The 24,489-nt window shown below is 38.5% G+C and overlaps 1 protein-coding gene across 2 annotated transcripts; it reads left to right on the top strand.

The window, feature by feature from the left end:
- Positions 1 to 829: 829 nt before the first annotated feature.
- CNMD (chondromodulin) lies at positions 830 to 17,450 on the top strand. 2 transcript variants are annotated; one of them, XM_027873849.1, is made up of 7 exons: positions 830 to 901; positions 1,381 to 1,521; positions 6,697 to 6,837; positions 9,190 to 9,303; positions 11,409 to 11,562; positions 16,047 to 16,217; positions 17,242 to 17,450. In XM_027873849.1, the coding sequence occupies exons 1-7, from the start codon at positions 830 to 832 to the stop codon at positions 17,448 to 17,450; spliced, it is 1,002 nt and encodes a 333-aa protein (XP_027729650.1). The 2 variants fall into 2 exon arrangements, with proteins under 2 accessions (XP_027729650.1, XP_027729649.1); XM_027873848.1 differs by having other exon boundaries at positions 17,239 to 17,450.
- The last annotated feature ends 7,039 nt before the right edge of the window (positions 17,451 to 24,489 follow it).

Raw genomic sequence — 24,489 nt, 5'->3', positions numbered from 1 at the left:
TTCTTCATCAAATTTGTGTCTCTGAAGAGCACCTCTCCCTCTCTGTAATTGCAAGCTTTCTATTCTCCCTCTAGTTGCTTCTTGGTATATGTCCTTCACTTAGTTCTCTCAAAGGGGCAGGATCATAAGGATGATTGTGGATGCTGCTTCACACTCCTGGTCAGAGAAGCAGTCTAAAGATTTCAGGTGGTCTGACTTAGTAGGGATGAAAAAAAAAAAAAAAACCTGGACAAAACTACTACCATTGGCTTCCTTTAGCAAAGAAATGCTTCCTATAGCAAAGAATCTTCCATTCTCTCCCCTGAATTCTATACCCCCAACTGACCCTTTGGAAAATGCCCATTCCCCTAAAGAATCCAGACCTAGAAGTGCTATTCCTGAGGTTGGATGGAGGGCAACAGTACCAACAAATGAGGTCTCCGCTCCTTCCTCACTGTTCTGTATCACCAGACCTCTCAAACACCAATAGGTTTTAGGCATGGGGGCTAAATAGTTGTAGGGAGACTGTTTCTGGGTCCTTGATAAAGCAGAGAGGGCGGAGAGTCGTCTTTCCTTGCCCCGAAGAAGCAAAGGGAGCAGTAGGGTCACTGTTCACTGAATCTCAGTATGGGAAATAGTGCTCAGGTTGCAAGGAGGGAAAGAAAGTTAGAGGAAGGGTAGGCAGTGGGAGGAGATGGGAAACTGGGCTGGGCCAGGAGGGTCTGCCCAGTGGGTGTGAAAGTGTGGAAGGGTGGAGGGAGGGAGTTGAAACGCCCATCACTTTGGGGCCGGTTGGAAAGTAGCACTTCCACTCCACTCCTGGTGGAGCCTCACGCCTGCCTGACCAGTCATGGCAGAGAGCTCAGACAAAGTGCCCATCGCCCTAGCAGGCCCAGAGGACGTGGAGCAGTGTCGCCCACCCGTGAGTACTGCGCCCGGATTCCTGGGACGGGAGCACACAGCCAGGCCTTGGTGTTGAGATGGCAGGGCACTTGATGTAGGGTTGTGTGTGACTTTGCTTGGGTTCGGTGTCTGCATGTACTCGAATGTGCGACGGGGCATAGGAAAGCCATCAGACTGAACCCATCGCACAAGTGCGTGAGGAGGGAGGGGGGATCCATGTAAACACCATTACGCGTGGGAGTGCAGATTCCAACAGATCCAAGGGCAAAGTGTGCGTGTTACTGAGGCACCCATGTTCGTGGTGAAGCTCAAACTTACGCCACGTCCCACTCAGCAGGAAGGAACCGAAGGGGGGAACCACTGTGGGATGGGGAAGACACTGGAGCTAAGCCCCTGGCCCCTCGACCCTTACCAGGCTCCCGCGCGGTGCCCCCGCAGGCGAGGCAGAGTGTGGAAGCTGTTCCTTCTGCCCTCCCCGTCCCTGTCCCCCCTCCACAGGCGTACACAGCGGTGGCAGTGAGACCCTCCAGCCCCGGGCGGCTGCTCAAGATCGGAGCCGTGGTCCTCATATCGGGGGCGCTCCTGCTGCTCTTCGGGGCTATCGGCGCCTTTTACTTCTGGAAGGTGAATGACAAACATGTGAGTCCTGGGGTGCGGCGGCAAGCGGGGCGCGAACTCTTTATTGCTCCGGGTCCGCCTGGTGCGCCAGGTGCGCTTGGAGCTCACGGCACGGAAGGAGTTGGAGGTTGTCGGTGGGGAGGGGGGAGAAGGTCTGGACCCTTGCTCAGCTACGCCCCCAAGCCGCCCCTGGGAGGAGCCCCGAGGGCTTGCGTGGGAGCCCAATGAGTTAGTTAAATTCCAATAGAGATGAGTTTTATGGCATTAGGGAACTCATGAATACTAAAAGAAACCAAGAAGAAATTAGTGTAATGGAAAGAGGGCTGCATTAAGACCTAGGTTATGGTCGAGGCTCTGAGATTCATTTGCTGTATGACCTTCCACAAGAGACAATTTCTCTGGGACTCTTTCCTCATCTGTAAAATGATATACAAACCAGATCTTTGAGTTCTAAAGGGTTCTGACTTTTCTAGCTCTGAAGGATTATGATCCTAAGAGGGCTAAAGTCTAATGAGATGAAATGTACGTTCCAAAAATTAGCTGATTGCTCCAAGTGTCTTTGAAGGGAGCATCCAGAACCAGGTATTGGAATGAACTTAACCTTTCAAGGCCGTTTCAACTGACTTCCGCAGCGACTTCCCCTTCTCCCTCAAGTGCAGGAATAAAATGGAGGGCCCTGAAAAATGTTAAACAATATTTAAAAATCAATTCTTCCTTTGGTTTTATAATAAATATTCCACCGAACTGCCTCCCCACTTTATTTGTATACAAATATTTATTTTCTCAAGAGTCCAAGAAACAAAATTGTTTCAAACTTCACTTGGAAGAGTCCCAATGTGTATTTTAAAGGGCAATAATTTTGTTCGTCTATGGAAAAAGGGCATTTTACCTCAATAACTATTGCTCATGGTCTAACGTGAGCTTATTTCTAGGAACGGGGGGGGGGGGGGGGAGAAGGGGGAATCCATCTCCATCCCCAAACCATACAATGGACTGTTTCTTAATCATTCTCCAGAGATTTTTTACTCCCTACTCCCCCTTCTTCACTCCCTCCTCTTCTCTTGATCCCTCTCTACTTCATTTTCCCTCCTCCCCCTCTCCGAGGAATTCAAAGCATGAGCTAATTCCAGTACTTAGAGAAAACGGTGTGGAAGGCAATCCAGCCGTTTTGCACCTCACAACATCTTCTACAGACATTACACGATTTGTATTCTGAATTCCACGGCCTAATGCAGATAAGCAAGCATGCCAAATACCATCGAATCTGTATACAGGGGCCACATCAAATTTTAAAGCATCATTCTGTAAGATGAGAATGGCAGTGTTTAGCTTGTATTTGTATTTTAAATGTAAAAACTGGGACATATGCTCCCATTTTAAAGCAGGAGTTCTGGACAGATGAATTGATTTCAACTCCTAAATCTCTACCAAATACTGAGTCTCCCCTTTGGGAAGCTTTATGGTATTTGACTATAAATTCATACTTTTAGATGAAAAGAGTAAAGAAATAAATATCCCAAGTCTCACTGCCATATCATGATAAAAATAACTGGATTTTATGTAGTTGGACTGTGCTATGTATTAAAATTAATTATGCCACTTGTCAATTATTTAAGAAAAATATTTCTAATTCACAAGATTCTAAAATGAGAGGATAAAGCATCATACACAGTAAGTGAAGCTTATTCATGTCTTGTTTGGTCACAAGTTGATTAGTTTTGTTTCATGAAAATGATGCTAAGAATTCCCAGGAATAGTGAAGCGCGTAACTGTCAACAATAAAAGCCACTTTTAGCATTTTTACCAGGATCATAAAGAGAATTATGGTGTATTCTTAAGTTATTTTATTTCTGCAAAACCCTCACTGGAGCCTTATATACTTGCAAATGTATATTATATACATATGAAAGATTTTGAACAAAATACTTAGTAGAGTCAAATGCCCATTTTCAACCTCCATGTTTCTTTGGATTCATCTCTTTCTCTCTAATCTTAATCTTAATCTTTCTCTCATCCTAAATCAAATCCTCATTACCTTATTCTTGGACTATTGCAATAGCTTCTTACTTGGTTCCCTGTATCAAGTATCTCTACACTTTCCAATCTATCCTCCACTGTATCACATTCACATTCAAGATGCTTCCCAAGCTCCCTATTGCCTCTAGGATATAATACCAACTCTCTTGTTTGGCCTTTGAAGCCCTGCACAGTCTGACTCTAACTCATCTTTCCAGGATTTTCCTGCCCACTCAACATTCAAGCCAACCTGGCCTCCCTGATGCTACCGTACCCTGTATCCCTTTTCCCGCTTTTTGGCCACTGCATAAGCTAGCCTTCAAGTCTGGAATGCTCTCCACCTCCTCACCTCTTGGAATTCCCAGGTCCCTTCCAAGACTCAGCACAAGGTCTTTCCAGATCCCTCGGTTGCTAGTGCTTCATTCATTTTCCCAGCCTCACCTAATTACTATTTTCTATTTACTTATCTTGTGTACCTGTTGGGGGAGGGAGACAGCTCCCCATTTCCCTATAAAATGTAAATTCTTGGTGGGTCAGGACTCTCATTTTTTTGTCTTTGTATCTCCAGTGCCTGGCACATAGTAGGCACTTTATGATAACTTGCTGAATGATTTACACATACACTGAGACAACTGTGTACTGTATATATTCACTGATTTTCAGTTCCAGGTCCGCTTCCTATTAACATAAACTAATTTTAATAGTCCAAACAAAACTTTAATTGGGAAGGTACATTTGCTGTTTTAAAAGACATTCTAAAATTAAAAAGATTATCCATACCACTGCTCCCCTCCAATGGTATGGATAGATGAAAGTTAACTATAATTCAGCTAGGATCCTTTTCATATGGATCTGTTTCCTAGTTTTATGCCATTTTAGTTTGGATTAAATGGTGCTTTGAGTGCTAATTAAGTAGTGATTGGTCTCAAATATGGACTTGTAATCCTGAAATAAGCTATAAAAAGTGGGCAAAACTGAAAAAAAAAATGGCAATCCTCTGAATATGAAACATCAGGTTACTCTATCCCCTGTAACAACAGTAGCAATAGATAATATATTTAGATCCTTTCTTTGTAGACTGATTTTTTTTCAAATGATCTCATTGGTTACAGCAATCAAATCAATCTTGTATATGCTTTGTTAAAAGCACCTACTTGCATTTTGGAAGACACCAGTATTGAGGCGAACAAGACAGTTCACGGTCCTTACGTAGCAATGGTCGTTAGTTTCTAAAAATATGAATAGTTTTTACAAAGTTGTTTCATGAGTCCAGAGACCCCACTGGAGCCCAATGCCTTGTTTTTATAGCTCAACCTTTCTTGCTCCTTTATCAACTGCTACTCATACTGGATTCAAGCTGTCTCCAAAACTTACCATAGCTCAAATAAGATAAATGTATGTAAACTCTAAAGCTATACAGATGTCTTATCGTTATTATTTATCTGACCTCTGATCGTTATTGTAGGGTAGGGAACCCCCAATGGAGAAACTTTTGCTAACAAAGCAGACCTGTAACTGTTCTGCAACTTATCTTCAGTTTCCTGGGGGCCCTAGCATCACCCAACCAGTATGTGTCAAAAGCAGAACTATAACCCAGGGCTTCCCCACTCAAGGGGCCAGCTCTCTATACCTTGTATTAGGGGAAACCAGCTTATATTAGTAGTATCCATGTTGTGTCTCCTTATCATCCTGTTTTTATAATGATTATTAATGCCTCTCATCTCATTCTCCTGATGTTGTTATTTATCCAAGCACCAGTAAGTGCTGATTAAGCAAATGAAAAGAACCAAAGCTCGCCTATAGAAGTGAGGACTGTGTGTGCAAATGTGGGTTCGGGTACCAACAGTGAAGTGTGAATGAGAAATGTTTGTGCTGAGACCCCCAGACAAAAAAAAATGTACCCTCCACTCAAGCTGTTGTACTCATTCAAGTTTTAGTTTCCTTTGTCACCAAAGTAGATCACAGATTAAAACAGGGGATCTTAACCTCCTTTAGTAGCCTGGTAAAGCCAATGAACCTGTTCTCAGAATAATGTCCTTAAATACATAAAATACATGGGATTACAAAGGAAACCATCATACTGAAATATAAGTACTCTACAAGTTCACGAACCCCAGGTCAACAGTCTCAATGAATTCCCTTACCATACCTTCTGTGCTCCTGATAATGAAGAACAGAGAGTCTTTAAGGGCAAGGACTGTTTCATTTTTGTCTTTGTATTCCCCTATACCTTTCACATAATAGGCGCTTAATACACCTGTGAAGGTGGTCATGGTGCTAGTCTTCTCCCTTCTTGCTCTACACTCCTTTAAAATCCAAGCCATTGACATAAATTACATTAGCAAACCTGGGTCTAGAAGGAAGTGATTTGCCCAAGGTCACGTGGGTAACAAATGGCAGAGCTGGGATCCAATCCTAGTTGTGCATCTGATTCCTAATTTAATACTTGCTGATACACTGAACTGCTTTAAATTACTAAGTATAAAAAAAAAATAATAAACACACAAGAAGATCCAGGAACATTTTCTTTATGATACTTGCTAATTTATCAAAGAGGAGTCTGGGCACCAATTCTGTCTGCAAAACAGGAGATGAATGTGATTGCTAGTTCTATTCTAACAAAATGACACATAACAACACAATCTGAATGCCTTGGGAGTTCATTATAATGAGAAATTCCCTATACTGGTCTAATACAGACATGAAGATTGACCTTGCTTAAAACAAATGCAAGCTATTTAACAAGCTCTAAGATGCTGTGATTCTGTAAAATCCTATATATTCTGTATAACAAGCTCTAGGATTGTGATTCTGTAAACCACCCCAACAAGCAATATTTGTTAACCCTGTCTGTTGTATTACTTAAAACCTATTCTTGATTAAGCCACTACTACTAATACAAACTGGTTTCCCTCAACCCAGCACATCCCCCTAGGCATCTTGCCAATACCATTTCCCATTCAGCTGGAAGGGGGGCAGAACAAAAGACATTTAAGGTTTTTAAAGAACTGATTGAGGGATTAACGTGGATGAGGTTCTATCATAAATACATGTATAACTGTTAACGACAGATGTTAGGGGCCTTGGAAAAAATGAAAGTCATATTGTATATTGAAGGGCTAAAAAGCCACTGATTGCTTTAAAAAAAGAAAAGCACTAACTCCTTATGTTCAATTCCAGATTTATAATGTCCATTATACCATGAGTATTAACGGAAAAATACAGGAGGGATCAATGGAAATAGATGCTGGGAACAACCTGGAGACCTTTAAAATAGGAAGTGGAGCTGAAGAAGCAATTGAAGTTAATGATTTCCAGAATGTGAGTAGATTTGACCCATTTCAAAGATTTAATGATTCACTCCTTTTGGATTCTTCCAGTTCAGGCAGAAGTAGCATTTCATATACACAATCCAAGCAGTAAGTATATTTTTATGGAGAGAATCTGTTACCAGCTTAGCCCATAAACCTAGGTCTTTCAAAAAGCATGAATCAGATGGTGTAGTTCTACTAGTACTTTCTCCTTTTTTTTTTTTTTTTTGAGCCTTCCATTGCTAATGCTGTTACCTGGCTGACTCCTCCAATTATGAAAGAATTAGCTCAGTGGAGTCATCATGTAATGCAACTAAAAGCAGCTTTTTATTTTCTCTTCATCCTGTTTCCAGGCACTTGTCTGATAAACTGGAGGCGTGATTGATGTCATTTGCTTCTTTTAGCTCCCTTTGTTTTACTACCTTAATATTACTGCTTGCTTTAACTATTTGCTTAAAGTCTCCGCATGGATTTGGGGGGTGTGTGGGGATAGTTTAAAAGAGGGTACAGAGAAGTGACAACATCAGTCAGCAACATGATGTAGCTGACAGTTCCCCCTTCCCCCCCCCCCAGGAGGGAGAGAGAAGAGGGGAGCTACAAGAGGGAAAAAAAGGGAAGAATTGAGAAGGGGAGGGAAGAAGGAAGAGGAGAGAGAAAGGGGGAGGGGGGCAGGGAGGGAAGGCAACCTTTACTTCCCATAGGTATCCCCTATGGATTGTTTTATTTCAGTACTCTACACAGCACAGACCACCAGACCAAACTCAGCTGTGACTCTCAAAGGCTATGAGCTATGGTCTAAAAGGTGAGCCTGGCTAAGTCTGGAAAATGCTCATCACCAGGGTGGTGTCAGGTGGATCAATTTTCTGGGCTACATTCTCAAAGACCAAGTGATAAAGGGGTTTCAAGAGTCATCAGTGGAGGGAGGGACCCACACTCTCCTTGAAGTACTGAAATAACATGGTTGTAGTCCAGGCTCAATCACCTTAGACCGCAAGGCCCTAGAAAGTATTTCTTTTTGGGGTCCTCCAGGCCCTTTCTCTTTGATCAATGAGGAAAATGAAAAGGGAAGAGAGAAGAGGAAGAAGTGTGGAAGAGGAAGAAATATGTGAACACAAAGTCACTCTAATTGGTCCAAGTCATGCTTCAAATTCTACCTGGACCATTTTAAAATCACAGGGATTAAGGGACCTCAAAACTGAGGCCTACAGAGTTGATGTGACTTGCCGAGATTATGGAGCAGCATTTGCACCTTACCTCAGCTTTCAACCCTTCCCTGCAACCACTTTCTCTGGGAATATAATCAAACTAATACTATGATTGCTACTGGAAAGTCTATTAGCTCCACTATGTCTCCACTCACCGTGCCTATGAATTCCCAAACCAATGCATCCCTCCTAGTCCACCTCTCCCCTATAAGTATTAAACTGTCTGCTTTAGAAGTTTTAAATTCCTTATGGGCAGGAACCATATGGCTTTTGTATTTGCATCCCTAGCATTTGGCACAAGGCAAATGCTTTTTCATTCATTTATTCCATTTATTCAAGAAGAGAAAGAAGAGGTCACATTCTTGAATTTAAAGTCTGCAAAGTGCTTTACTTATAACCTATGATGTAGGGAACAATCTCACTTTAGCTTTCCTCAAACACTTGGAATTTTATGAATCCTGTTTTAAGCTGTGAAACTTGTTTTTAGCCATGAAAACAAAACATTACAATAAACCTAAAATGCTGGATTCCACCACCCTCAACTAAGTACATAGACTTACTCACTGAACTTTGAAAGGTCAATCACAGCGACTTAACCACTGCTACGGACTGCAGAGCTGTGAGTTTTGTTACTGAGGTTAGTAAATGGACAAGGTAAAATAATTTTGAGAACAGGGTGTGAGGACAAGACATCAAAGCTCTTGGGAAAGATTCAGGAAAATAGTTAACTATCTGGTTTTAGATTATGCTAATTTATTTACCCTTATCTCAAAGCCCTTTGGAAAGATCTATAAAGACAGTTAAGGAACCAGCTTTCAATTATGTTGACTTATTTGCTCTTTAGTCCTCATGTGAGATATAAGTCTGAGACTCGGGCCCTGTTCCTTCAGGGTAGAAGAAATGATGCACAAAATAAACCGTAAACAATAAGGTTATATGTCATAAATGCAAAACTAATGATACAATGTACTACAGGATTCAAAAAAGGGAAAGATGAGTCCTGGCTAATGGGGTTCTGGGAAGGCTTCATGGAGGTGGTATCTGAACTCAAAGCTGAAGAATGAGTAGTTTTCCAAGAAGCAGAGGATCAGATGTTATGCTAAGAGGTACTTAATTACAGGTAACCAACCACCAAAGATCTTTATTGTTGTTGTTAGGGCATCACTGGAATCCGTTTTGCTGGAGGAGAAAAATGTTATATTAAAGTCCAAGTGAAAGCTCACATACCTCAGGTGGATGCCAAGACTAAACAGAGCATCAGCTCAGGACTGGTAAGTAGCAACTTGCTAACAAAGTAGAAGCCTAGTTCCCAATAATCTGTGGTAAAAATTCTTCATCTTCAATCTCCTGGTCTTAGAAGACTGGAACACAGGTCAAATTTCCACTTCTCTCTTGAAGGAAATTACTATTTTTGTTTCTATGGCTGAAAAACTCTATTTTTGAAAGACTCCTCTTTCATAATGCAGTCTTTTCTTTTAGCGAGATGATCTTGCTAAGGGCAGGGTGAGGGGGATATCTTAAAATACATGATGATTCCTGGCTCTAAGCGCTATGAATGAATGGCACCTAAACCAGCCTCTCTCCATAAATGTCACCTATTGGACCCAGTTTCCCCTCTAGGTCTATGCAAAATATGTCTAATCCCTCTTCCACATGACAGCTTTTCAGGTATTTAAAAAGTTATTTTCCCCTAAGCCTTTTTCTTTTCTGTGAAAAATATTCTCAGTTTCTTTAATTATTTATCCTATAAGAATGTTTTGCGATCCTTTACCGGTGTGGTCACTGTCCTCTAGATATGATGTGGTTCATCAATGTCCCTATTAAGATGTGACACCCAGAACTGAAGAAAATATTACAGCTGTGACCTGACCAGCATTTCACAGTATGACCATATTATCCCTCTTGTTCTGGACATTATAATTCTATCAAAATTGCTTTTTGGAGGGGAAAGGAAAGGATGTATTGGGAGGTGGGAAGGCCCAGAGTGGGAGGTGAACTGACAGCTACATCATGTTGCTGACTGATATTGACATTACAGTAAACTATACTCCAAGGTCTTTTTCATACAGCCAGTTCCTCCTATCCTGTATTTGTGAGGATCTGCTCCACAGCTGTCACCTAGCTAGCTAGGCCCAAGCATGGGCCAATGAAAAAGCCTGTTGTTTGGGGACTCTTTACTATGTACGTTGGCTTCCCTGTGGGTAATACTAATGATAGAGTTTGGCAACTCCGTTATGAGCTGTTCTAGGCTCATCGATGAGCTGTACTGATAAGCATAAACTTCAAAATAATTAGTTTTAGCTATTTTAACACACCCCACCTCACACAATTTGGATAAAAATGTAGCAGACTTTTATGCAATCTGTTTTAGTAGATTTTCTACAAACTTTGCATAACTTTTAAAAGATAACTGAATTTAGTTAGAGGAGAAGGGAAAGAGAGACACTAGGAAATGAATCTGATGTAGAAAGTAATGACATCAATAATAAAATATTGGGTGGGGCAACCTAATCCAAGTTGAACAAATGGATTAATTGAACAGTAGTTTTCCACAGTAACATGAAGTAATTTTAAATCAGCCATAAGCTCAAGGGGAAAAGTGTAAATAAGTGCTGCTTTAGATTTAAAAAATGGAAAAAAGTGTTTTGATATCCCAACCTACTGCAGATGAATAAATACATGAAAGGAACAACTTGGCAAAATAAATTTGTCTCCTATGTTATCAAACCACTCTAAGGAACCTGCTATATAAGAAAATCTAGAGTTTAACTTTGAAATCTCACTGGTGTGCTTGATGCCACAGACATCTGAAATATGTTTAGCTACAGCTAGAAAATGTCAAAATAGTTTATGTTAAATAATACTTTGAACTAAAAAACATTAAAGAGCCAATCGTTTGCATCTCCTTCTTCAAGCTCTTTGAAAAAACAAAACAAAAAAACCTGCAGAGTTGGTCCTATCTTCAAATGGGGGTTAGGGGAAAGGCTGTTTCCTGTATCTTTATTAGAATTTGGGGGTCCATTCCACTGCTTTTCCTCCTAAAGAGCTTGAATTACCAGCACCTGAGTAGCCTAAAACTAAAAAGCAGATAAATTTCATTTTCAACTCAGGACCCTGGCTTTTCTTTGTAGGAACAATCCCAATAGTCTGGAATCCAAAGAACCACCTCTGAATGACACACCTCTGAAGATTATGTAAATGACTACAAAAAGAAGTCAATCTTTGTAAAAGGCACCTGGTAGTCATTTCTCATGAAGCTTGTATAAAATTTAATAATCTTACAGGAACAAATGAATCTTAATATTCCACGCATATATAAAATGATCCATTGTCCTCTGCTAAACTACCAGTGCATTTTGTTTTTAACTGCTCACAGGAAGGCAAGATCATGCCAGTTAAATTTGAAGAAAATTCTCTTATCTGGGTAGCTGCAGACCAGCCTGTTAAGGATAACAGCTTCCTGAGTACTAAAATCTTAGAACTCTGTGGAGATCTTCCTATTTTCTGGCTTAAACCAACACATCCAAAAGGTAACATTTTAATTTTCAGATGAACACTACTTAAAAATTTCGTGGTTTTTATCTGGATCCTGTAAGTCACTCCACATGAAGCATTAAAAAACTGGGCCAATTAGAAAGATAAATCAAGATGTATGGACAGGCCTTAATAATTAGCAGGCTAGATAAAACAGGAAATAAAGACAACTGTAATTGAGCATTAATGGTAGGGAAATGAGAATGAAGGAAGATATAACTATATTCATTACCTATAATTTTCATTTAATAAGTTCATTTTTTCGTTACCTTGGCCTCTGAATCTTTGCTGTTTGTTCATTTTGACTTTGCTCTTCTGCTACTGAAGCATAAAATCATTGTTCATGCATAGAATTGTGGGAAAGCCTCAAGATGCTGAAAGCTTATGCAAGGACTCATCACACAATTCCAGCCTCAAGCATTGGTTTTCAAATCTTAGTTTAAAAAAAGAAAAAAGAAAAGAAAGATTCCAGTTAGGCAGGTCCAAAGTTGTAAGTTAATATCCATCATAAGGTCTATACCTCTGGCATTACACTTGGTTCATCTCTGCTCCTGGCAAAAGTATAGCAGTCTAATAATTTTGTTTTTTTGTTAAGTACAAACACCATAATAGTATAGGGTCTAACAAATCTACTTTGGGAGTAAGGAGTAGACCTGTCATTTTACCAGTGTGGGAGGTTCCTCCTAACTTCTCAGTAACTTAGTCTTAGGGGAGTTGCCAGGGGCAACTGAGAGGTAAAGTGATTTACTTGCCCAATGGTTAGAGTCAGAAGCAAGACTTAAATCTAGGTATTCCTAACTCAATGGCCAAACCTCTATTCTGCTATGCTGCATTTCAGACCTATATAAAACATGCTTCATTCTATCAATATACAAATAAACATAGTGAGGATCTTATTTCAGCATCACTACTTTTTTAAATTTAAAAGTCAACCCCAAAATTTATGATTTTATATACCCATATGCACATGTGTGTTTATCTATGCACATATACACACACATTTAAAATATTAAAAGGAAACCAAAAAAAGGCAGTATGGTGCCATGTAGTGTTGGTCAAGATTCAAATTACAGTCACCAAATGTCTTAGAGAATGATCTTCTCAAAAGGATCAAAAAGGAAGCAAAGCAAACATATGGACCTCATTAAGTCTTAGTGACCAAAAAGTTGTCCCTATGCCTCATTACTCTCCCTTTTCACTCCCTAAGTACCTTTAAACAAGTAAAACCAAGCATGAATTGGAGCAGGTTTGGCATTTCAGACCCAGGTGAGTTTGCAATGGGTGGTGTTGTCTGGTGCCATTAATTTTATCTCAAAGTACTGTGATAGTAAAATATCGATACCCACAAGCTGGAATAATGAAATATATCTAAGGGGGCCCGTAGCGTAGAGCAATGGTACTCAGAGTACGGTCCAAGGAACCCTAGGAGTCTGAGAGACCTTTTCAGGGAATCCATGAGGCCAAAACTATTTTCACAATAATACTAAGACATTTTAATTTCTAATATGATATATATCAGTGAATATAACCCATATATACAAAAACCTGGGGAGGCAACAATAATTTTTAAGAGTGTAAGAAGGTCACCAGACCAAAATGTTTGAGAATTGCTGGCATAGAGAACAGTGCTGGACTTTAAGGAAGACCTGCTGTTTTAAGTCTTGTGTCTGAATCTACAGAATCAGGTAAAGACTATAATTAAGACGATTAAGGTCTTTAGATGGAGGACCTATGATTTTTGGATTGTCAAATAACACAATACAGAGGCTGTAACAGTGTCCCTCTGAAGGTGCTTGATTCTCTATGGTAGAAAGAGGAGCAGAGCACTGGACTTGGGAATTGAAAGAAATCTGAATGTGAATCCTGTCTCAGATCCTAGTAATATAACCTGAGTCAAGACACTTAACATGAGATGAAGTTTCTTTACTGTTAAGTGGGGATGATAACATCAGTAGAATCTACCCAATAACATTATTTCAACCACAACAATCCAATTCAGTAAACATCTACATGGTGCCTACTGTGGGTTGACACACTGTGCCAGGTGCTGAAAATACAAAGACAAATATTGGGAATGAAGTGTTGAGGGAGAGGTAAGTGTTAAGGACACTCTGAAGGTTATGCCCTTAACTGAGAGGAGGCACTCGATAGAAAGATGGAAATTTGGAGTAAAGGTGGATTTAGAGAGAAAGGGAATTCTCTTTTGGACAAGATGATTGAAATATATAAAAGATATCAAACTAGAATATCTAGCAGGCAGTTAACAATTCAGACATTTAAGAATTGGAGTTGAGGAGAGAAACTGTAGCTGCAGATAAAGAATTTTGGGGTCATCTGACCCCATGGAGATCAATAGGAAGCAATAAAGAGCGAAAATGGCTCAGGACAGAGCCACTGGTGGGTGGTATCCACAATAAGGAAGAAGACGGTGATTGAGCAATAGATAACTGAGAAGGACCAAAACCATACAATTAGAAGGAGGTCATCTTTAAGTCAAAAGCCATCTAATCCAACCTGTACCTGCTGCCTCTTCAACAAAACCAACAAACCTTAGAATGAGAAGTTTGAAGAGAGCAGTGGGAGTTGAAGTTAGATTGCAAAGGGTTGAGAAGCAAGTGGGAAGTAAAGATATCAAGTGGAAGGGTCAGGGAGTAAGCAGGAAAGGGAGAAGAGAGAAGAGAGGGAAGATGGGAAGATAAGGGGAAGAAGGGAGAGAACAACACAATATGAACAATGGAAAAATTCTAGAAAAGGGAAGGGATGTAATTGGGGCCACATTTGGGCAGAAGGGAGGGACAAAGATAAAAGAGTGGATGAAGATGTAACAAAGATTTTGAAGTGTGGATGATAAAGAAGCTCTCAAAGGACCTCTACTCTAAGTAAAATGGAAATGAGGACATCTTCTGAAGGGGATGGTGGTGAGCGTAGCATTGAAGGCCACAGATATTTGGAACCCCGGCTGAGAGGACCAGGTTAAAAAACGTAACTTCTGGCTCTAAATCTATAATTGGGGCACTTCAGTGAGGGCCTAATTCAGACTGGGTCCACTGTAAGTTCATGTTATGTAATCAATAGAGTGCTGTGATTTCCTCTAGCAATCAGAAATTTAGAAATAGGATAAGCAGATGAAAGATCAAGAAGGTACAAGGTGGGAATAATTCAGAGCTGAGGATGGGTAGGGTGTAAGTGGCAGGACAAAGGGCCAAGGAAGTCAAGGGTGGAGTTGAATTGGTTAAATATGGGATCAAGACAGTGAAGAGTGGAAAGTGAGGTCAGACCAATGGATTAGGAGAGCAGGGGAGTTGGAGGGTACTGAAGTTGAGCTGAAGATAATGTATATAAAAGAACTTTTTGAACTTTCAAGTGATATATACATATGTATGTGTCAGCTATTATCATATTTATTAATAATAATATCCCAACAAATCTCTGAAGTTTAGTAGTACATACTTTCTTGTTCCTACATTTTCTAGCTTAAAATGTCTGGGTAACAGACTCAATTAATACGGGACTCAACAAATTCATCACAGACCATACACAGTCTTAGTGGGAAGTGACTATAGCTTAAAAAACTGCTTTAGCATGTTTGAGCTCTGTTAAGATTTCAAATTTTGTGACATTTTTATGCTTAGTATCCACATGTCATTCTATAACACCAAAGAACAAATATGGGAAGAAAATGCTGGCCTAGAAGCTGAGAGATCTGTGATCTCATTTCAGATGGCCAAGTACTAGCCTTGGACAAGTCACTGAAATTATTAGAATCTGTTTTCTCACCCTTAAAATGAGAATAATAGTTACTGTCTCTTTCAATGGGCTGAGATGTTTTTAAATTGAATTGAGTTTGGTGAGATTTGAAAGTACCTTTCAAACAATAAAGCTCTATACAAATGTTTAAGATACACAACCAAACTTTGACTACCCTTGGTGTTTACTATCCTAGATTCTGGGATGACTATCTATTAACTTTGAAAATTCTCCTCATATCCATATTAGGTGGTAACTAATTTTGTTTATGTTTTAATGCTCACTTAGGGTTATTCCATGAACTACTAATCTGCTTTCCTTTTCTCTAGGGTTTAGCAGGTGGCCACAGTACACCAATGTTAACCTTCATTTTAATATTTTTAAATTCACCTTTAATTACAATGAATATTTACAAGTGCCTTGATGCTTAAAAATTAACTTCTTATGGAGGAGTGCTATCATTCATTAACATCCTTTTTAAAAACCATATTGATGATACTCACCATCATACATATTAGGGAGCTGACATTCTCTCTGAAGGATAAAATTTTTAAAAGTTTTTTAAAACACAATCAATTAAATGCCATTTTCATAATCATCAAAGAAGAGACAAGTTTTTCAAATACCTACCTAAACTGTGGCCTGTGGCCTTCTGCTTCATTTTCACGTAGAAGCAATAAAATTTGAACTTTTATTTTTAGCTAGGGAAATAAAGTAACATCTCTTCTTGCAGAAAACCAAAGAGAACGAAGAGAAATCTTGAGAAAAATTCATCAAGCTACTACAAGAAGACCAAATAGTGGGCCCCAGGATAATCCAAGCACTGGAAGGCCAGTTAATGAAACAAGGCCCAGTATTCAGGAGGATACAAAACCCTTCAATCCAGATAATCCTTACCATGTGAGTAGTTATGTTCAGATTAATATAGTATTTAAAATGTTTCAGAATATGTATTTTGAAACAAACATTTAACACTCAGTGGAAACTTTTTTTCTTGTTTAGTAATAACTTTTAAAACACAAGCCTGTGAGAATGAAGACCCTCCACCCCCAATCCCCTACCCCCACCCCCATGCAAGCCTTGCCCATGTACAGTAAAATCTTGATGGACCCAAGTGGAATTTTCAATTAACCTACGTTGTTTTTCTGCATAGCACTTAAAAGGGAAAGAGACAAATCTAAGAATTCAAATGTTTCAGATTTTGTTTTAGAAACCAAACACACTGAGGGCCAGAAGACTTTCTGGCCAATCTTTTCCACCAAAGCACTTTCTCTAACTGATTTTTGTTCCTTTCTTTGAGTTGCACTAATTCTGGTATTCCAAAGTCTACAGTTACATTTAAGATCTTGAATTTGGATTCATTTGCACAGCATATTTTCCTCAGTGACTTGAGTTTCAAGGAATATTTTTTTATCCCCAATGCTGAAATGAAGGCAGGAGGAAGAAGTTATATCATTTCTTGAGGATCCCTACTGAGAGTTACAACTTGAATTATGATAATTAGCTCCCCCCTCTTCCACCATTAGATCACTGGGTTCCAAACTATGCCACCTAGAGATTTAGAGCCATCCCAACAAGAAATCACTAGGTGGCCCACGGAAATTAAATTGGCAGTGGTAGATTCTTTTTTTGTTCTGTGTCTGTGTGCTTAATGATGCCTAATAACCACAGCTCTGTAATGTAGGAAACTGCAATGTAGCACTTTCCCTCTTCAATGGCAGTTTTGTTAGGTGGCGGTTCCATGAAATCAGAAGGAATTTTATGTAACTTTCAAGCTTTAAAAAATATTAAAGACTCTTCACATTAGCCTATCCTGATTCTTGTCGCAATGAAAAATTCAGGATCTAATTCTGAAACCATGTACACAAAGTGAACTTTACATCCCAAAGAAAAAACAAACAATTCTTTTCTCTTACAGCAACTAGAAGAAGGTGAAGGCATGACATTTGACCCCAGACTAGATCATGAAGGCATCTGCTGTATTGAATGCCGGCGGAGTTACACTCACTGCCAAAGGATCTGTGAGCCTCTTGGTGGATACTTTCCCTGGCCTTATAACTACCAAGGTTGTCGCTCAGCTTGCAGAGTGGTCATGCCTTGTAGCTGGTGGGTGGCCCGTATCTTGGGTATGGTGTGAGATGGTTTCCCATCCTAGGTACAATAACTAAGGCAAGAAAAAAAAATGGAAATAATGAGACTATAGTGAAAGAAGTATGGAGATTCTTGGAGTTGAGAACACTTAAGTATATAGTCATATGTCATAAGTAGGTCATTCTAGATGCCTTTATTATTCTCTACTGCTTTAAATTCCCAATGATGCAAAATGTATTTTCTCTCAGTATGGGAAAAATTCACCAAAAGGGCAATGTAACATCAGAAACATACATTAATCTCCTCCTTTTTTGCTGTGGAATTTGGTTTGTCAATAGTACCATTTGTTTATAAATATCACCATCCCTCTGCTCTGAGATACATGTGAAAAGTTACGTCCAGTTAGTCCAAAACTCAACTTCTATATTTGGAAATACCTTTTACACCAAGTCAGTGACGAAAACAAATCACAGGTCAAGTTGTCCCCTGTTATTATTCATACTAAGTTCCAAGATCATTTTGTCTAAGACCATCATAGCTCATCCAATTCTAGCAAATATGCTCCAGAGGCTACAAAAATATAAGTCAGATAAGAACCAAAAGAAGTTAACAGAATAAGCTACAGTATGGAATGTGCTAACATAAATGCTATCTATGCATCTCAAAGTGCTGGCAACATGGGAAGTTCCTTTTCTATAAAGTATGGTACACAATGCCATAATCCTTGAACATCATCAGCTCCAGGAAACGACCTTTAGGATCAACATGGTCAAATTTAACCAAAGGCAAATCTTCCCGAGGGTGGGGAGGGAAGGCAGAGAGAACTTTATTATCAAAATTTAGAAAAGCAGATAATCACAGCTTTGTCAACCTGCTTTCAATAAAGGAGGATAGTGATTTCACTTTTGTAGTACAAATCAGGCTGCCAGAGTAGTCCAATTATTAATAAAGCCTTCTCTCGGTAATGGGGCTGATGCTGTTGCTTAGAAGATATGGCCTAAGAGGAATAACAAATATCTTTTAAAATTAAAATATTTCTCTAATGAGAGCATGAAGAAATTTTCCATTTCTTGACATTTAATTTCTGAGTGCCACAATTTTAGAGAGCCATAAAAACACTTTTCTAAAGAAAAAATTAAAACTTGCTTTTGGGAAGACTCATAAATATGAGCTGAGCAAGTGGAAAGGAAGGTCATCAAACTCTTGAAACATCACTAATCTCTCAACATAATAATTTTGAATGTATCACACTTATACGATAATTCTTATTTTTAATAAATTTCTCATTGCTGCCAATGAAAGTATTTAAAAATGTTAAAAATATTTTCCCCCTTTTCTTTCTAACTTGATTACTGGGTCCTTTTTCACACACTTGCATTCAGTGAAATGGGACAAGATGCACTGCAGCAAGCTGAGTCTACAGAGGAACCAAGAAGGAGCAACAGTTTAAAGCAGAAATAAAATCTGTACAGTTCGCATATTCTCAGGCAATAGAGAATCTTTAAGGAATGTTAATGGACAATTAAAAACGTGAAACATGCTCTTTTAAATAGTTGTCATTCTACTGCAGAAGACATTCTCAAATGATACACTTTGTCATAAACTATCATAAACTGATAGAAACACAGGACGGAACATTCCAGGGGGTTGAAAAATCATTAAATACAAACTAAAGGAACAACACTGGTGTCAGAAAACAAACTATCTGGGAGTACTGGAAAGGAAGGGGTAAAAGAGAGCTGGAACTGGGTTCAAGGCAGTAAAGATAGAGGAAGGTAATCTACCTGTGTTGAGGGGAACGAGGTTCAGGGAAAGGCAGGCTTTTGCCAGGATAGGATGAGATCCTGGGAGGGCCTAGAAAAAATATATGATAAAGGGAAGTGAATTCCTGCAGTTCAGGAATTACCAGGATAGCAGTAAGTTATTCTGAAGAAGATTACACTATAAATGAAACTCACTGGGGTAAACTGTTATTAGTCAATTATCTTAATTGACTGTTTAAGAGTCCTTTACAGAGGGTGAGAACAGGAAGATAGAGTACAGGGACAGAAGTGACAAATTGCCACTGTTACCAAGGTGAATAGAAAGAGGTACAGAAAGAGAAGGCTGTGGACATAAGACTAACGTCAAAATATTTACAGCTTTGCCTGAGATGGACCCTGTTTCTCTTTACTTAGGCTAGAAAAAGGGAGAGCCTGGCATAAGACATCTTATAATGCCACTACAAACATAGGCATTCTTTTGGTTTTTGGTTTTTTTTAGCTGACAAATTCTAAAAAACCGGTTAATCAATGTATACAAAAGTTAACTATTAGACGATACACACTTTGTTGTGATATCTGCATTAGAATGATAGAATCTTAAGCTCAGAGATCACCTACCTAGTCCAACTTCCCTTCCATGGCATTCCTGATGAGATGTCATCAGGTATTTATCACCTCTCATCTGGGCTATTGCAAGTTTTCTAATTGGTTTCTCTGCCTCCAGTCTCTTCCCTCGTCATTCAGCTACCAATCTGATATTCCCCAAAAGCAAGTCAGTACCCTTCTCAATAAGCTATTACCTCTATGATCTAAAGTCCTTTTTCACCCAATTGCCTTTCTAGGCTTATCATTAGACCCACCCCACCCCCAATACACTCTATGAGAGTCAAACTGGCCTTCTTGCTGTTCTTTGCACTTAGCATCCCCCTTTCTGCTTCTGTGCTTCTGCACAGGCTGTCCCCCACTCTGGAACAGATTCCCTACTCTCCTCTGTCTCAGAATCTTGGGTGGACACAAAGCTCATCTTACAGACCCCATCTCCTACATCAGGCCTTTTCTAATTCCCCAGGTGCTACTTCCTTTCTCGTGAAATTGCTTTGTATCTATTTGGAATATGCCTATATATGTGCATTCTGCCCCCCAACAAAAGCTCTTTTAGGCCTTTTCTTTTTGTCTTTGTATTTCCAGTGCCTAACAAGTTGTTGGTGCATAAGGTGCTTAATAAATGTCTATTGATTGATGTAGCTAATGCTGTTTCTTTATACTGAACTGAAATCTGCCTCCAATTTGTACCCATATCATGTGGTATTTTAGTGCCTAGTGTGCAATGTGGTAATCCAATAAATATTAAAACACCACCACAAAGATACCCCTACTATTGTCATTTCACAACTTTAACAAATCCTGATTGTAGTTTTTAAAAGACCGATGGCTGTTAATAATTTGGCTCAGAAAAAGGGCTACTTGACTCTTATATAAGAGAGCTGCTGTCTATTCCTAAAAGATACAGCAGACCTGTAGAAGATGCAAATATAAATGCTGCTGCAGGGTGTATGTTGTGCATAAAGATGCTCTCTCCATGTGACTGACTTTAAAATGTCACACTAAAATATTGTAATATTCTTTTATTGCTAATGTACAGAAATCCTTGTCCAGACCCCTGATTTAGTTCCACACAACACTCTGGACGTTAAAAAAGTAAATATATTCAGAATAATCATTTATGCCATTCAAAACTTTATTCTCACCATTAGATTTTATTACACACTGAAACACAAGCTACATTTCTTACCAAAAACAATGTTTTTCATGTGCATGGCCTAATACTTAATTTTATGTGCTTTTTTGTATATATGTTTAGAGACATGTTTTATGCACACATTTACAAATGGCTACTTTTTTTAAAAAAAAATTATAATTCTCTTATCTTTGTGCAGCCAAAACTACACCAATATGGTTCCATACCCCAAACATGAAGCATCCTAAGCTCTCTCACTGCTCTGAAGGCACAAGTTTTAAAGCTCCTGGCTCAATGCAATGACATGCAGTGCCTTAAAGCTTCCTGGAAATCACACTTTAGCAGAAATATTCACATGCAAAGTGTGAAAACACATTAAATCCTACTCAAGGACTTCCATACACATGATTCAAAGAATGTTAGAAGGGTTCTTTAAAAAAACCCAACTAATCCAATGTTCTTATTTTATCAGTAAACAGGCCCATGTGGCTGAGGTAACTTCAACCCAAGGTCACATATACAACATGGGCCTCACATTAAGGAAACATGGTATATAAAACAGGTTAATCAGTAGTTCAATATTTACTTTCAGAAAATATTCACCAAAACTTTTCATTAAATAGCCAGCTCCCTTAGTAAAATCAGGATGTAATTTATGTACAAACCAACAGGAACTCCTATTGCATGAAGTAAAGGATTCATGCATATGCAAGTAGGTATTCAAAGTGTTCTAAAACTCTAAAATGGTACTTAGACTTTTGGATCATTTTGTATGTTCTGGTCAACCATGTACAAAATTAATACTCTTTTTAACGGTTTCTAGACATTAATTCTTTGTTCACAACTTTATGATTTAGTGATCCACTATATAGGTGCAGTGTATAGAACACTGGACCTAGAGTGAAAAAGACCTGTGTTCAAATCCAGCTTTAAACACTTAACTAGCTATGAGATCCTGGGCAAGTCACTTAATCTCTGTCTAAACTCAAATCAGCTTCCTCCTCTGTAAAACAGAGATAATAATCACGCCTACTTCTCATGATTGTTGTGAGGATACATAGATAATTTTGATAAATATGCAGGTGTAGAAGGAAAGAGTTAGATGAAGAAAAGTGGCAGCCATATGAATCAGGACTGAGCTAAAGCTATGGGAAAGTGGATGAAGGTGGGAAGAAATAAAACTATGCAGACAGAGGACTTATGCAAGATGGAGGGGAGTGAGTTTTTACCCCCTCAGATAGTGGTTAGTAACCATGATTTTAATACTCTTAGTTTATGATTATTGATATTATGGTCAATGTAATTTAATGATGTTAAAATTTTGAGTTCACAAAATGTCACCATCAGATGAGGAAAACATTTTCCCAAGTGTCAGAGAGTATTCTAATTCTAGTTCTGTTACTAATCAGTTCTACCAACAATGATAAAATATCTTAGTGTCAATTTCAATTTGTACAAATGATAAAAAAAATACTTGCTCTTTCTGCCCAAAGAAAGTCAAATGACAACTTAAGATGTGAAAGCACCTTGAAAAGGTAAAAGTTCTAAAGAGATGTACAAGATTGACTAGCTATATCATCTCAAACAAATCACAATCTCTTTGAACCACTGTCCTCATCTTTGAAATGAAGGGATTGGGTAAAATGATCTACAAGGTCACTTTCAGTTTTCAAATTCTACATGATTCTCTCTCTCTGTTCCCTCAAAGATGATACGGTTACAAAACACCTTTTCAGTACAGTTCTACCTAACAAAGAAAGCTACTTCTTTGTTCTAAAACCCAGCCCAGAAAAACAATGCTTTTTGCTTTAATTTCAAAAATTCTGCTAAACAAAAAACCCTGTAAAATAAATGTTCCCAAATCTTCACCACAAATTGGCATTTTATTCAAACAAAACGTTACCTAGTTTCTGTATTTAGAATATACTGGCATTCTAAGACAGAGCTATTTTCATTAATTACAGGCCTACATTAAAATGGAGCATTACATGTAAGTAAATGTATGAAAAGAAAATGAATGGAAATTGGGTGTGTAGTAAGTTAAAGGACATTCTAATACCACCAGAGAAAGTAATTTAACAGAATTCAACAGAAAAAGTCTGGTCTTCAAGAATATTGTCCTATCTATCTAAGCCTTTGAAGGACAGTCACCATAAATGTTTTCTAAAGCTGACTGAGGTTTTTATTTCTGATATCAGGGCTACTACCACCATGGTATATTTGGTTGCTTATTTTTTTAGTCTTTCGCATCTGTTCTGCTCCTGGTAAGCTCCCCAAGGGTAAGAAATGGCTTTTTTAGTGTACCCTAGTACAGTACCATATGCCTTCTTTGAATTACATTAATTGAACAGGGAAGAGATGACAACTATATGTATTTGAAATATTCACATTAGCAAAGAAATATTCAGTTTGTGTTATGTGTTGAAATGTATTTTGCAAGGAAGCATTAGAATAACAATAAATTCCATAAAGAACAAGTGAATGAAATGTTATATTAAGCTGGGTTTAAAATATAAGCAAACATAGAGCTTGGCTGAATCATGAACCAAGACTTATAGAAAGTAATAGATACTTTTTTTGTCTTACTTTATTCCATTACCAACAAAGAAAACACCTTTTCATCTGTCTTTTTGGTAGGAAAGACTAAATAGTTGTTGCTCTATTGTGACATAGAACTACCACCAAAGAGACATATATAGTTCTCTGTACCTGAAAACTCTGCACAACAGCTCTTTAGTGTTTTATTTTAAAACAAAAAGGTCAAGACAGGTTACATTCTTAAATGGAAATATTTCTACTTGGGATTTCACCCTCCTAAAAAATGGTGCCTACATATGTTAAATGGTCTCAGTCACTGGTGGTTCCCTGCTCTTCTATACTTTTCTATACCCAATCCTTCATAAGAATCATTTAGAGGAAAAAAAGAATAGACAATAAAAAAAAAGAAAACATTCCATGCAGTATCCCATTTATGTACAAATACATTGCTACTTTTAAATTATTCACAGATTATCCACAGCCAACTTTCACTACAGCTTAATTTTTACCAAGCAGTTTTACCTGTGCTATCTCCCCCTCTTTTTAGGCAAGAAATTAATAGTAATATTATATTATCCTAATTTAGAACATAATTAGGAATGTAAATCTTCTAAGGAAAAGAAATCCTCTATAGTGAATGAGTTAAATATAAGGTCATTTTTTTTTCCTTGGTTACCTCTTCTTTTCAATTACCCACACTATAGCTCTTCTCTATTTGCACAGCTAATTAAGGGTTGGTCATAATTAGATTCTGTTCAAGTGGACTTAAAGTCTAGAAAAATACAAAGGCAGTGAATTTCTGTCATCCCGGTGCTGATTATACAATTTGGGGATGATCAAGAACTCTTCATTTGTTTACCTTTTGAGGAATTTCACTGTTCAACAGCATCCTTAGGAAGAAAAGGCAAAAATATTCTAGGCTAATCATTTTTATATTAATCAGCACCTCTGGAAAAAGCTTTGAATGGTAGGAAATTCAAACTTCTGACTAAAATGAATCCAGATTAGGAATTTCAAAGAAGCTACTACTGACAAAGCCAACATAA

This window comes from Vombatus ursinus, unplaced genomic scaffold, assembly GCF_900497805.2.
Source record: "Vombatus ursinus unplaced genomic scaffold, bare-nosed wombat genome assembly UNPS02014802.1, whole genome shotgun sequence".
Classification (NCBI taxonomy): Eukaryota; Metazoa; Chordata; class Mammalia; order Diprotodontia; family Vombatidae; genus Vombatus; species Vombatus ursinus.
Note: the sequence above shows the minus strand (reverse complement) of the source record. Positions and strands in the feature narration are given on the sequence as shown.

Coding starts and splice junctions, on each gene's coding strand:
- CNMD (XM_027873848.1), top strand. CDS start 830: ATGGCAGAGAGCTCAGACAAAGTGCCCATCGCCCTAGCAGGCCCAGAG. Junction 902..1,380: donor TGGAGCAGTGTCGCCCACCC/GTGAGTACTGCG, acceptor CCCCCTCCACAG/GCGTACACAGCGGTGGCAGT. Junction 16,218..17,238: donor AGATAATCCTTACCATGTGA/GTAGTTATGTTC, acceptor TACAGCAACTAG/AAGAAGGTGAAGGCATGACA.